This window comes from Oncorhynchus mykiss, chromosome 1, assembly GCF_057628025.1.
Source record: "Oncorhynchus mykiss isolate SJ-2025 chromosome 1, ASM5762802v1, whole genome shotgun sequence".
Classification (NCBI taxonomy): domain Eukaryota; kingdom Metazoa; phylum Chordata; class Actinopteri; order Salmoniformes; family Salmonidae; genus Oncorhynchus; species Oncorhynchus mykiss.
The window spans coordinates 64,799,073-64,814,318 of record NC_143022.1 but is presented as its reverse complement, the minus strand read 5'-3'; the positions used below and the strand labels follow the sequence as shown (position 1 = coordinate 64,814,318).

General features: G+C 39.8%; 1 protein-coding gene across 7 annotated transcripts in view; it reads left to right on the top strand.

The window, feature by feature from the left end:
- The window catches only part of tial1 (TIA1 cytotoxic granule-associated RNA binding protein-like 1), a 25,590-nt gene extending 10,344 nt beyond the window's left edge, over positions 1-15,246 (top strand). For 4 of the 7 annotated variants that reach the window (XM_090236625.1, XM_090236634.1, XM_021607145.3 and 1 more), the window contains exons 6-13: positions 1,893-1,968; positions 2,297-2,405; positions 3,672-3,767; positions 3,911-3,995; positions 6,914-7,037; positions 7,156-7,313; positions 13,745-13,783; positions 13,871-15,246. In XM_090236625.1, the coding sequence (XP_090092751.1) occupies positions 1,893-1,968; positions 2,297-2,405; positions 3,672-3,767; positions 3,911-3,995; positions 6,914-7,037; positions 7,156-7,313; positions 13,745-13,783; positions 13,871-13,985 (802 nt within the window). In that variant the 3' untranslated portion in view covers positions 13,986-15,246. The remainder of the gene's footprint in view (positions 1-1,892; positions 1,969-2,296; positions 2,406-3,671; positions 3,768-3,910; positions 3,996-6,913; positions 7,038-7,155; positions 7,314-13,744; positions 13,784-13,870) is intronic. The other 3 variants (XM_090236632.1, XM_021607152.3, XM_021607168.3) reach the window with 1 other exon arrangement.

Genomic DNA, 15,246 nt, shown 5'->3' with positions numbered 1-15,246 from the left:
TTGAAATTTAATTTTAAAGCACATCACTCCGTCTTGATACATAAATCACTATGCCTTTCATTAGCCATTCAACTGTTTTGATCATTGTGAGAAACAGGATGACAGAAGTGACACAAGCTCTTCTCAATTGTCACGTATAATATGGATTTTGACTTTCAGTCTGTATCACCCCCAACTTTTTTTTTATTTGAATGTGTCCGCTTTCTATTCTCCCTCATTCTTTTTTGATAAATGTAGGAAATGGTAAGTAGTTTGTGATGACAAATACGCTTATAGGATTGGACAGGAGCTTGAAGGCTAACCACAAGGAACTGTACACACTGGAAACTCGGATGTAGCCTTTTTTTTTCTCATTTTATTATTCCTTTCCATTTGTAATTGTTTGTATTAACATGACCTAGTTTAGAATAACAAACTCCAATATTCAATATACAGTGGGGACTGATATTGACACCCTTGATAAAGATGAGCAAAAATGACTAAAATAAATCATTCAAATATCCACCACCATATTTTACCGTAGGTATGGGGTTTATTTTCTGCTCATGCATTCTCATTGTCGCGAAACCCAAGACTGGTGAGCGTGGCCAAAGAGCTCTATTTTCATGTCATCTGATCAAAGCACCGGTTCCAATCTGTGCCAATGCCATTTAGCAAACTCAAGGTGTTTACATTTGTTGGATGACATGAAAATGGAGCTCCTTGGCCACACACAACAGCGGTGGGCTTGGCATCGAAATGAGAATGCATGAGCAGAAAAGAACCCCGTACATACTGTAAAATATGGTAGTGGATCTTTTCATATTCTGGGGGCTATTTTGTTTCCACTGGTCATGGGGCCCTTAAGATCAACTGCATCATTAACTTTACCTAGTACCAGGACATTTTAGCCAACAACCTGGTTGCCTCTGTCAGGAGGCTAAAACTTGGCTGTAAGTGGATCTTCCAGCAAGACAATAACTCCAAGCAGACATCAAAATGAATCCGTAAAGAAATGGTTATTTGGCCACAAAATCAACATTTTGCAATCGCAATCTCAGTCTCCGGACTTGAAACCGATTTTGAAAACCTGTGGTTTGAATTGACGGGGGCAGTCTATAATGCATATAAAGGATTCTGTATGTAGGAATGGTCTAAGATCCCTCCCAATGTGTTCTCCAACTCATAAAATATTTGAGAAAAAAGATGCCAAGGTGATGCATTGAAAACAGGGTTGTCTGTAACTTTCACGAATACCTTTTTTTTGGTCGAAAAAGTATAACTTGTTAAACAAATTGGAGTATACAATATAGCTCAGTATTGTAATTATCTGATACATTATCACGGGTGTCAATTTTGGACCTGACCGTATATACTTTAGAACATTCCGGATTGCTTAGTATTGTTGATAGTTTTATGCTCCGTTTCCTAAAACTCTGAAAATGTAAATATTTTAACATTTGCAGCTCCCCAAACTCCACATTGGTGGTAAAGAATTGACCAGGAAAAATAAAGAAATCTGTTATCGGGCCATGTATGCTGTTTTAATTTCTTTTTTTGTCTTTTGATATTTCTAATGGTAGAATGAGCACCATCAGCAAATATTCGGAATGCCTGGTAATCCATAAGAAGTGTTTCTTTTGAGTTTGAGGATTATAATTGGTGTAATATTTGACAGAGAACCCTTAACTGAAAATTAATCTGAAGAAAGACGCAATTAAAATATCAGCATAGGTCGCATGTCTTTTGTACTTACATTTTTTTCAAATGCAATATTACCTGTAATCATTTGAGGATTTAAAAAACAAACAACAAAGTAAATAAGATGTTTATGGGAGAATGTAGTCTATTTGCAGTTCAGTGTGTGTGTGTGTGGTTTTTGTTTTATGGATGCTATTGTCTTGTCCTTCCAGGGATGCTCGTGTTGTGAAGGACATGACGACAGGAAAATCTAAGGGGTATGGATTTGTGTCCTTCTATAACAAACTGGTAAGGCTCCAGTGCAGGAACACAAGATGAAGGTTATTTCTGTTTACTATTTTCTATTTTCAGTAGATTTGATCTTTAGATAATTTAAACTTTAAAAAATAATTAAAGTAAATGCACATCTCGTGTTCTCTGTTGATCTAATTTTTTTACTTAAGTACAAGTTGTAGTTTGTTTGATAGTTCATTATTCCTGTTGAATATCTATTCTAATCCATCCATCTAGTATGTAAAACATGTTATTAATTACACAATAGCACTTAGTTTATAGAATATGTATAGAAGCATGTAGAATCTGGAGAAGGAACTTTGTCTTTTGTTTAAATCGACAGGATGCAGAGAATGCCATCGTGCACATGGGGGGACAGTGGTTAGGAGGACGGCAGATCAGGACCAACTGGGCAACTCGCAAGCCACCCGCCCCCAAAAATGTGCAAGACAGTAAGTATGAGTGAGCTATGACTAATGTGTTTATTGGAGTTGAAATGGGCGTTATGAGGCTGAATGCTCTATTGGCCCAGTTGGCGTATAACTGAGGGGGACATATTCCAGAGAGCTATTTTGTCTCCCCCAACCATTTTCATTCCACGGACTGTGTCGTTTAGTTCATAGAACCACAGTTACGTGAGCAACCTCCAAAATATCCCCTAAATGCAATTGTCTCCAACAGAGCGGTTTTTGTTTTCTTCCTCCAAATTTGACTCCAACTTTTGAACAGTTGGGGCTATCAGCTATTATGACCCCATCTCTGAAAGCCACGACTTTCAGGAACACGTACATTTACATTTCCCTCTACGACCTTCACAAGTTGCGCAGGACACGTTAGAAGCTGGGTTCTCTTGTTATATTAGTCACTGACACACTCACCATGTCAGCATTTTTTTTTTAGCCTGATGACTCACACTAAATTCTTCCACTGCTCTGTCGTTTCGCTAGATACCCTAGTCTGAGACTGACATCATTAACTTGTTTGTCGTGACGAGTGGTGTTTCTTGGCCCAAGTAAGTAAAGTAATCAGCGATTGGATTGTCTCTTAACTGCTGCTTTACCCATGTGTGTTCTGGTTTTGACCCAACCCATCTGTATCTGGACCAATCAGACGGCCCCCGAATGTGTTCGTATTCGGGGTCGGGAGGTCCTCATTGCAGTGAAGAAACGAATGTCTGAGTTTGGCGTAGCGTTTGGCTGGAGCAAGGAGTCTGGGTAGTCAGGCAAAACTAATTTACCAATCTAAAAATGTCTCACCGGCTATCTGAACTTGTAGTAGTCATGGTCGAATTACCGACCGGGGGGCCCCCACTGATTTTTGTTAGTCACTCTCAATTGGATATCATATTAAAAACTGCAAAGATTACTCTACATGCCATTGCAGGAAATTAAGCTTAAAACAAAAAATGTCTCTCCGTTGTCGAGGGGAGTCTGTTTCCAAAATGTTTCGCTTAGGGCCCCCGAAAAGGCTCTGACTGCATGTGTGAGTGTGGATTTGGGGGCGTGGACCCGTGAGCCACTGGAGATTTGGAACTCTTTGTTGCTGGTCTATTAACTAATTTACCGCCTGGTGATGTCACCAGGCAGGCCAAAACAGTCATACATTTCTGGTGGTCTTTTCAAACAGCTCTTAGGGCATTACACCCCCCCCCCCCATGTTCAAATCACGACTACACCACTGGAATGCTCATATTCATATTTTTTGTATGTTTACACCAGATGGCTCGAAGCAGCTGAGGTTTGAAGATGTAGTGAACCAATCCAGTCCCCAGAACTGCACCGTGTATTGTGGAGGAATCCAGTCAGGACTGTCAGGCAAGTTCATTTAAACCTGAAAAGATACACACAGACGGTTTAGAATCATTAGATGTTGCTAACAAATACATTTTGGCAAACAAAGTTGAGACTGGGTTGGCTGACAAAGGATGAATGTTATATTGAAATCTTTTTCGTTGCAGAGCACCTCATGCGACAGACATTCTCACCCTTTGGACAAATAATGGAAATCCGAGTTTTCCCAGAGAAAGGTTACTCTTTCATCAGGTAATGTTTTGTTCTAAGTGAAGATTCCCTATTTTGTTAATGTACAATGTATTGCCTAATTTTTCCTGAAGATGGCAGTACTGGTACATGACTTAATGATACAGCTTCCAATACGACACCAAAAGCCCCCACAATAATGTCTAGAATCAATCAGATTTAGTTGTGGAAGTAGTTATATTTTATTACAACCTTGTTTGGTTATGTTTTATTGTAAATTTCATGGATAATCCATTTTATAAATACATTAACAGCTTCAATACAGGACTAAGATTTAATCCTACTACACCGACGCTTGTCGGATGTGGCAGGGCTTGCAAACTATTACGCACTACAAATGCCTTTTATTTTCGCTTCGAGGCAAGCAACACTGAAGCATGCATGGGAGCACCAGCTGTTCCAGACGATTGTGTGATCACGCTCTCCGTAGCCGATGTGAGAAACCTTTTAAACGGGTCAACATTCACAAGGCGCAGGGCCAGACAGATTACCAGGACGTGTACTCGGAGCATGCGTGGACCAACTATCAAGTGTCATCACTGACATTTTCAACCTCTCCCTGACCGAGTCTAATACCTACATGTTTCAAGCAGACCAACATAGTCCCTGTGCCCAAGAAAGCCTAAAGGACTTCCGCCCCTAGCACTCATGTCGGTAGCCATGAAGTGCTTTGACAAGCTGGTCATGGCTCACATCAACACCATCATCCCGGAAACCCTAGATCCACTCCAATTCGCATACTTTCAACAGATCCACATATGACTCAATCTCAATCGCACTCCACACTGCCCTTTCCCACCTGGACAAAAGGAGCACTTATGTGAAAATGCTGTTCATTGACTACAGCTCAGCGTTCAACACCATAGTGCCCACAAGGCTCATCACTAAGCTAAGGACCCTGGGACTGAACACCTCGCTGCAACTGGATCCTGGACTTCCTGATGGGCTGTCCCCAGGTGGTAAGGGTAGGCAGCAACGCATCTGCCATGCTGATCCACAACATGGGGGGCCCCTCAGGGTTGTATGCTTAGTTCCCTCCTGTACTCTCTGTTCACCCACGACTGCATGGCAAAGCACAACTCCAACACCATTAAGTTTGCTGACGACACAACAGTGGTAGGCCTGATCACTGACAACGATGAGACAGCCTATAGGAGGAGTTCGGAGACCTGGCAGTGTGTTGTCAGGACAACAACCATTCCCTAAACATGAGCTAGATAAAGGAGCTGATCGTGGACTAGAAGAAAAGGCGGGCCGAACACACCCCCATTCACATCGACAGGGCTGTAGTGTAGTTGGTCGAGAGTTTCAAGTTCCTTGGTGTCCACATCACCAACAATCTATCATGGTCAAAATACACCAAGACAGTCGTGAATCTGGCACGACAACACCTTTTCCCCCTCAGGAGACTGGAAAGGTTTGGCTTTTTTTTTTTTATGTTTATTTAACCAGGCACGGCATGAGTCCCCTGATCCTCAAACAGTTCTACAGCTGTACCATCGAGAGCATCCCGACCGATTGCATTACCGCCTTGTATGGCAACTGCTCTGCATCCGACCGTAAGGTGCTACAGAGGGTAGTGCGTACGGCCCAGTACATCACTGGGGTCAAGCTTCCTGCTTTCCAGGACCTATATACTAGGCGACGCCAGAGGAAGGCCCAAAAAATGGTCAAATACTCCTGTCACCCAAGTCCTAGACTGTTCTTTCTGCTACTGCACGGCAAGCGGTACCGGAGCGTCAAGTCTTGGTTAACAGCCACTACCCCCAAGCCATGGTGGCCATTAATCAAATGGCGAACCGGATTTACATTGATAGCCCCCCTTTTTGTTTTTACACTGCTGCTACTCACTGTTTATTATCTATGCATAGTCACTTTACCCCTACCTACATGTACAAATTACCTCAGCTAACCTGTACCCCCGCACATTGACTCTGTACCGGTCCCCCCTGTCTATAGCCTCGTTATTGTTACTTTTAATTATTTATTTATTTTAAGCATTTCACGGTAAGGTGTCGTATTCGGCGCATGTGACATAAAATGTGATCTGATAATAAAGGAAAAATCCATTAAACTAGCTTTTAGGTATTTTATTTTTCATTAGTCCACTGTTGATACATTCCCAAAATGTTTGCATGCCAGCAGTCAAGTTTTCAACGTCTTGGACTTTCAAGAAGCAAAGTATCACTTGCCAAGTCCAATATTGTTTTTTTTACTTGACTGCTGACATGCAAAAAAATTGGACTGTATCAACAGTGGACTCTTTTTTTTTTTTTTTTTTTTTTTTTTTTTAAACCAATAATTTTTAAGTGGAGTTATGAATTCTCTTGAATTAAATCGTTTTTATTTTGTTCATGAAAGTTATTGTAAAGTGTGTTATTTGTGTTCTTGGAACTGTACTTATTACTTTCTTAGTGAACACTACAGGTAACTTTACAAATTAAAAACATTGTCTTAATAGGCGCTGGGCAACCACAACCCGCCAGAACAGCTTTAATGCACCTTGGCATAGATTCTACAAGTGTCTGGAACTATATTGGAGAGATGAGATACCATCATTCCATGAGGAAATTCCATCAAACCATTCAGTGCCCCACCTATGCCTTGTGGATGGGAGCATTGTCATCCTGGAAGAGATCACTCCCATCATAATATAAACGCTTCCCCATAGGTTGAAGGTGATCACTCACAATGGCTGTGTATTTATTGGCGTTTACCTTTCCCTCCTAGGGGTTGAGTGACCATGCAAGATAAATGTACCATAACGTAGCCTGATTTACTCAAGGGTTTTCTTTATTTTTTTACATTTACCTGTATATAAACCAAACAACAAAAAAAATTAAGTTTTTACTTTGCATTTTCATTAAACTGCTGAAATATATTTATTGACCAATCTCTTGACATTTGTGTTCTTCTGACAGGTTTTCCTCCCATGAAAGTGCTGCCCATGCAATTGTCTCTGTAAATGGAACGTCCATTGAATGCCACATAGTGAAGTGCTACTGGGGCAAAGAATCCCCCGACATGGCCAAAAGCGTACCACAGGTATCTTGAATTGAGATATTGCTCAAATAAAATCGCTACATTCCCCATTGCACATTTATTTGCTTTACTCATCCAGAAAAAAATGTGTCCTCTGTATTTTTTTCCTTTTATCTTTCAGGTGGAGTACGGTCAGGGTCAGTGGGGACAGTGGAACCAAATGTATGGGAGCCCCCAGGCCCAGCAGTATGGGCAACAGTACATGGCAAATGGTTGGCAAGTGCCTTCTTATGGAGTGTCTTATGGACAGTCATGGAATCAGCAAGGATTTGGTGTAGAGTAAGTATAAAACATTTTGGACGTTGTGTAATGCTCTTGAAAGGAGTAGTCTTTCCAAAGTTTCTAAACCCATTCAGTTTGCAGCACCTCTTTTGTTATGGAATTCTGTTCTTGCCATCTCTGGTTATGGTAGACTGACTGTTCGCCATTGTTTTCGGGCTATACTGTAGGCTTCCTGGTGCGAAATTACACCATAGCACTGTGATTGTTCAAAATAGGCTCACATTGCTGGTTACATTCATAATGTGTTTCCCACACTATTTGCTCAACCTATTGTTATTGTCTGAAATGTTTTTTTCTTGACATGGTCTACTTTTTTTCTAATTTGGCACACAGTGGGTAGTGGGTGGAATATTAGGACAATTGGAGGTTTACACAGTTACAGCTACAGTAACCTTAACAATGCAAATATTATGGTACAGCTGATGGTACGTTTACAAACATTTGGTTGTGTTATGTACAGTTGAAACTTGTATCTCATTATGATAAGTGGCGAAATAAGTATAGCTAGTTCTAATTGTAATGGCTTAGCAGATATTAAGAAAAGACGATAAGTATTTACCTGGCTAAAAAAGGAATATAATATCTACTGTTTACAGGAAACTCGGTCTACAAATATGAGGTTTGGTGGGGAAAAAGATCAAAAATATTTTTTGCCCTCATGGGCAAAGAAACTCAGAAGGGGTGATTTTATATTAATTAGCAACAATTCTGATCAGATTGTGCAAACCGATCCTCAAGGAAGATGAATCCTTTGAAATATGCTATTGGACCAAAAACAGATCTCGCTAAGTAATCTATAAAGGCCAAATAATGATCCCCACTTTTTCAAAAATGTATACAGTGCATTTGCAAAGTTCAGGCCCTCGACTTTTCACACATTTTGTTACGTTATAGCGTTATTTTAAAGTTGATTTAAAATGTTTTTTTCCTCAAGCTACACACACTACCCCATACATTTGAAATTTTTGCAAATTTCTTAGAAATAAACGATGGAAATATTAGATTTTATATGTATTCAGACCCTTTACTCAGTACTTTGTTGAAGCACCTTTGGCAGTTACCCAAAAAGATCAGTAGATTCTTCCATTCTTCTCTGCAGATCCCCTCAAGCTCTGTTAGGGTGGATGGGGAGTGTCGCTGCACAGGTATTTTCAGGTCTCTCCAGAGATGTTCAAGTCCGGGCTCTGGCTGGACCACTCAATGGCATTCAGAGACTTTTCCCAAAGCCACTCCTGCGTTGTCTTGGCTGTGTGCTTAAGGTCTTTGTCCTGTTGAAAGGTGAACCTTTGCACCAGTCTGAGGTCTTGAGTGCTCTGGAGAAGGTTTTCATCAAGGATCTCTCTGTACTTTGCTCCATTTATCTTTACCTCGTCCCTGACTAGTCTCCCAGTCCCTTCCGCTGAAAAACATCCCTGCAACATGATGCTGCCACCACCATGCTTCACCGTAGGGATGGTGCCAGGTTTTTTCCAGATGGGACGCTTGGCATTCAGGCCAAAGAGTTCAATCTTGGTTTCAAGAGACCAGGGAATCTTGTTTGTTTGTCATGGTCAGAGTCCTTTAGGTGCCTTTTGGTAAACTCCAAGTGACCTGTCATGTGCTTTTTACTGAGGAGTGGCTTCTGTCTGGCTACTCTCCCATAAAGGACTGATTTGATGGAGTGCTGCAGAGATGGTTGTCCTTCTGGAAGGTTCTCCCATCTCCACAGAGGAGCTCTGTCAGTCACCATCAGGTTCTTGGTCACTTCCCTCCCGATTTGCTCTGTTTGGCAGGGCTGCCAGCTCCAGGAAGAGTCTTGGTGGTTCCAAACTTCTTCCATTTTAAGAATGATGGAGGCCACTGTGTTCATGGGACTTTCAACGTTGCAGACATTTTGTGGTACCCTTCGCCAGATCTGTGCCTCGACACAGTCCTGTCTCGGAGCTCTACGGACAATTCCTTCAACCTCATTGCTTGGTTTTTGCTCTGACATACACTGTCAACTGTGGGACCTTTATATAGACAGGTGTGTGCCTTTCCAAATCAAGTCCAATCAATTGAATTTACCACAGGTGGACACCAATCAAGTTGTAGAAACATCTCAAGGATGATCAATGGAAACAGGATGCACCTGAGCTCAATGTCGAGTCTCATAGCAAAGGCACTCTGTATACTTACGTAAAGGTATTTCTGTTTTCTATTGCAATACATTTGCAAAAATGTATAATAAACAGTTTCATTATGGGATATTGTGTGTAGATTGATACATTTTAGTCAGGCAGTAATGTAACAATGTGTAAAAAGGGCTAGAGTCTGAATAGCTTCCGAATGCACTGTATTGAGCTCACAAGTAATGAATTATATTGGGAGATTTATATGTACCTCAATGGATCATAAAGGAAATCGCACTACAAAGTATCACCCTCGTGCGCTTAATGAGATTATGGATACATTAGAACTAGTGGATATATGGAGGCTGGAAAACCCTGACATGGTGAGACATACAGTACCAGTCAAAAGTTTGGACATGTACTCTTTCAAGGGTTTTTCTTGATTTGTACTATTTTCTACATTGTAGAATGATAGTGAAGACGTCAAAACAAAATGACATAACACATATGGAATCATGTAGTAACCAAAAAAGGGTTAAACAAATGAAAATATGTTTTATATTTGAGATTCTTCAAAGTAGCCACCCTTTGCCTTGATGACAGCTTTGCATACTCTTGGCATTATCTCAACCAGCCTCATGAGGTAGTCACCTGGAATGCATTTGAGCCAATCAGTTTTGTGACATGGTATACAGAAGATGTCCCTATTTGGTAAAATACCATGTCCATATTATGGCAAGAACAGCTCAAATAAGCAGAAGCGTTTGATTGCAGCCCAAATAAATGCTTCAGTGTTCAAGTAATAGACACATCTCAACATCAACTGTTCAGAGGAGACTGCATGAATCAGGCCTTCATAGTCGAATTGCTTCAAAGAAACCATTACTAAAGAACACCAATAAGAAGAGACTTGCTTGTCCCAAGTAACACGAGCAATGGACTTTAGACTGGTGGAAATCTGTCCTTTGGTCTGGAGTCCAAATTTGAGATTTTTGATTCCAACCACTGTCTTTTAAACCAAGGAGAGTGATGGTGCTGCATCAGATGAGCTGGCCTCCACAATCACCCAACCTCAACCCAATTGAGATGGTTTGAGAGCTGGTTGAGAGAATTCCAAGAGTGTGCAAAGCTGTCAAGGCAAAGGGTGGCTGTTTTGAAGAATCTCAAATATAAAATCTATTTTGATTTGTTTAACACACTTTTTTGGTTACTACATGATTCCATATGTGGTGTTTCATAGTTTTGATGTCTTCACTATTACTCTACAATTGATTAAATAGTAAAAATAAAGAAACTTGAATGAGGTGTCCGAACTTTTGACTGGTACTGTACATGGAGACCGACTGCGATCGGACCACCATATAATTGCTATCCATAGATCTCTTATACAATTTCCATGTGGATTGGGGTATTGAAAATGGAATCACAGAGAAAATAGTTCAAAAATTAAATATTTTTTTGCACAACATAGGTACAGCACATGCCCTTATTGTATGGGACACTTTTTTAAAATGGACTTTTAGAGGCCGTTCAATGTAATACTCGTCATTACAACAAAAGCAGTTCAGGTCAAAAGAGATTATACTGGACTAATAAAGAAAATAGAGGAAATGATGGTGCATGTAGATGGTAATGGAAACTACTAGAGGCACAAAATGGGTTGGAGGAAAAACTAAATGAATTGGAGGTACTTATTCAAGAAAGTGTCATTTATTAAATATAACTGGAATTGGGTGGAAAATTGGGAAAATTGCACTACATTTTTCTTGAATCTTCCACATAGAAATGCTACCAAAAATAAATAATTTACAGAAACTCGTTACAAATTAACTGGACCCAGGTGCTAAGTATAAAGATCCAGTCCATTTTTTTAAAAATAATAATAAAAGCTGGAGCCCTTTTACACTTCAATGTAGTGATGTGAACGTCCTGGTGAAATGCATAGCACACAGAAGAGGGGTTTTACCAGATATGGTTCATCCTGATCAGACCTGTTTTTTTTATTTTCTATTTTGTTTTACATGGACGATATACTGCCGATTTTATTTTTTTTATTTTTTTTATTTTTTTATTTATTTTTTTAATATATGACAATTACTTAACAATTGAACATTAATTAAAAATCAAAGATACCAGGCCCGGTCTTCATAGCTTATTTTGAAAAGGTGTTTAATAAAGTATGACTAGGATTTATTTATACATACATACATACATACATACATACATACATACATACATACATACATACATACATACATACATACATACATACATACATACATACATACAGTGGGGCAAAGAAAGTATTTAGTCAGCCACCAATTGTGCAAGTTCTCCCACTTAAATTACAGGCCTCATCTTTTTATCATAGGTACACTTCAACTATGACAGACAAAATGAGGGGGGGAAAATCCAGAAAATCACATTGTAAGATTTTTAATGAATTTATTTGCAAATTATGGTGGAAAATAAGTATTTGGTCACCTACAAACAAGCAGGATTTCTGGCTCTCACAGACCTGTAACTTCTTCTTTAAGAGGCTCCTCTATCCTCCGCTCGTTACCTGTATTAATGGCACCTGTTTGAACTTGTTATCAGTATGAAAGACACCTGTCCACAACCTCACAGTCACACTCCAAACTCCACTATGGCCAAGACCAAAGAGCTGTCAAAGGACACCAGAAACAAAATTGTAGACCTGCACCAGGCTGGGAAGACTGAATCTGCAATAGGTAAGCAGTTTGGTTTGAAGAAATCAACTGTGGGAGCAATTATTAGGAAATGGAAGACATACAAGACCACTGATAATCTCCCTCGATCTGGGGCTCCACGCAAGATCTCACCCCGTGGGGTCAAAATGATCACAAGAACAGTGAGCAAAAATCCCAGAACCACACGGGGGGACCTAGTGAATGACCTGCAGAGAGCTGGGACCAAAGTAACAAAGCCTACCATCAGCAAGGGCATTGAAGATGAAATGTGGCTGGATCTTTCAGCATGACAATGATCCCAAACACACCGCCCGGGCAACGAAGGAGTAGCTTCGTAAGAAGCATTTCAAGGTCCTGGAGTGGCCTAGCCAGTCTCCAGATCTCAACCCCATAGAAAATATTTGAAAGTCCGTGTTGCCCAGCAACAGCCCCAAAACATCACTAAATATCACTAAAAAATAAATTTCATTTATTCAGATCTAGGATGTGTTATTTTAGTGTTCCCTTTATTGTTTTGAGCAGTGTACTTTTTTTGCCCCTCTGTGTGTATATGTGTGTGTGTATGTGTGTATGTGTGTATGTGTGTATGTGTGTATGTGTGTGTGTGTGAATGAATTAATGCCTGGATTGCTTTAATTTTGAGTCTCTTATACAATGGGTTAAAGTTATGTACAGCAACCCCAGGTGTAAAATAGTCAATGTTTACTTCTCAAAGAATTGGGCTTTTAAGAGGAGTAAAAGAAGGCTGTCGCGGAGCGGTGCTCTATTGTCCCTCTGAACTCAGAGGCTACTCAGACTGGTCTGTGCTCATGGTTATAACAAGCGATGAAATGATTCAATGTATCAACATTGCTCGCTTTGCGCACAGCTCCAATGTAACAAATGTACAAATCTAAAAACGGGGTCTGCATCCCTGCTCGCAATTACGGCTCAACTATATTTATAAAAACTGACAAAGGAATGGACGCGCATGGAGAGAATCAGTTGTGAGACTAGTGGCTGTTGCTTAAATTCAACTGGATGTATAAACATTTTATAACGGGGACCGGCAGGCTCTTTGGGTCAGTAGGTCTGGAAATAGTTAGTAGTATCATATGAAACGGTACTACAGTATTCTAAAACGTTGGTATCATGATGTTTTGATACTGTAATATTACCTTGGAACTGGTATACCTTGCAACACTACACTGTACATCTTAACTTATTTTGAGAAATGCTAAGGGAATTGGTCAAAAGATTGTTGATTTTTCATTAACTCAGCCATCTGATTTTACATGTCCATTTTTAAACCACTGTAAATCAACTCCGCAGTGGCCTTGCTTTATTCTCGGACTGCTCTTGTCTTTTGTGTCATCCTCTGATCCCCATTCATTTCTGCTCGCAGCTATATTTTCAGTATGCAGTTTAAATTTTAACAGCGTGGAAGTTATAAAGTTCATGTGACTTTTACTCCTACTTTTCTGTCAACAATTCTCTCCTGAAAAACAGCAGTTTAGAGGCATTTTAAGGACAGTCCTGACTTTGTTTCTTGTTGACATTTGCTAGCATAGGTTTTCCAGTGTCATAGCAAGCCTGGGGAAATGGTTTGACTCCGGAGCCACACTAAACTATGACATCTTGTTCACAGGGATTCCATTCTGGCTGCAGCAGCACAGAACATTTCAAGGTGACTAACGCACTCGGTGCTTCACAGCCCAAAGCTTTCACCTACCAGCCTTTTGCATCGTGCTGTGACCCTTGTTGTGTGTTGCAGACAGTCCCAGTCCCCAGCCTGGGTGGGAGGGTTTGGATCCCCGGCGCCGTCCCAGCCCGGTCCTGTGATGCCCAACCAGGGAAACTTCAACATGGCTGGCTACCAGACACAGTGATCAGGCTCTCACTCTCATCAGTGGGAATCAGTGGACTTTCAGTTAGGAGAACATAAAGTAATTAACATTGTAATCATCTGGAGAGATTGTGTTTTTAAAGCAGAGAAGATCAGGAACAACAATAGTTTACCTCTTTTGAGGAAGCAAATGTTATTTATAAAGACAGGTAGGGAGTTGTTTTTATTGGCTGAAGTTGTGTTGTGTACAAATTAAATGTCAAGAAGAAGTATAGGAGAGAAAAAAACTCGGACTGAATTTTCACGCTTTTTTATATAGGGGATATCTTGGTAAAGATTTTTTTGATGAGTTTTAGTTGACCACTTAATGTAGTTAAATACAGACTTAATTTCATTTATATACCCTAGTTTGTCATAGGACATTGCACAGGTACATATAGAAAGAAGTTGTACATTTTCAGAACATAATGCTCTTTAAATTGTTAAAAGAGTTTCTGATTTTTAAATCACATTCTGAACATTTGATAGATATGAGTGAACACATTTTCTGTCTCCTGCTTAAAGACGTTTAGCATTTTGGCCCAACAAAGCACGTTAAAAGCACTTTTAGGGTCAAATTTGCTTTAAATCTTCAAAGGCATATGGATTTGTGCCATTATGTATATTTACATTTATTTACTTCACATTCTTCATCTCCCGACATTGTACTAGCTGAGTTTCTTGATAATGCGTGTAAATCTCTATGCTATTTTTTTTTTTTTTTTTTGCTTATACCTGTAAATGTCACGTATAATGGAGAAGGGTCATGGAAGGCCAAACGTGTATATAACCCTCGAACACCTGATTTTGAATTGAGGGTTTCCAAGCATGTACTCTTTAGTATCACAGGAGCTCCACAAACCTAATGTTGTATATACTGTAGATGAGTGTGCAATGCAGGGCTGACATATTGAATCTATTCAATATAATTTACAAAGAAGCCTTAATTTAAATGTCAGTTACTGCACCAGTTTATTTTATTCAAGGAAGCTTCTTAGAAGGTTGAACTCTAGATTTTAGTGATGACTGATGATTTTATCATTTTCAAGTTGTGCCATTTTCAGCTAATAGCAGGAGACGAGTAATGAGCATTTCCTGGAGACATTTTGAGGGTGAATTGCACGTTTTTGAAAATGTATTATCTTGGTTGCTCAAAGTATTGAATGTAAAATGGCAATTGTTTTTAATGACGAATAAAGTTCAGCAATTGACAATTCAATTTTCAATGTAAAAGGGTCTCAATAAAAATAATTATTGGAAGAAAA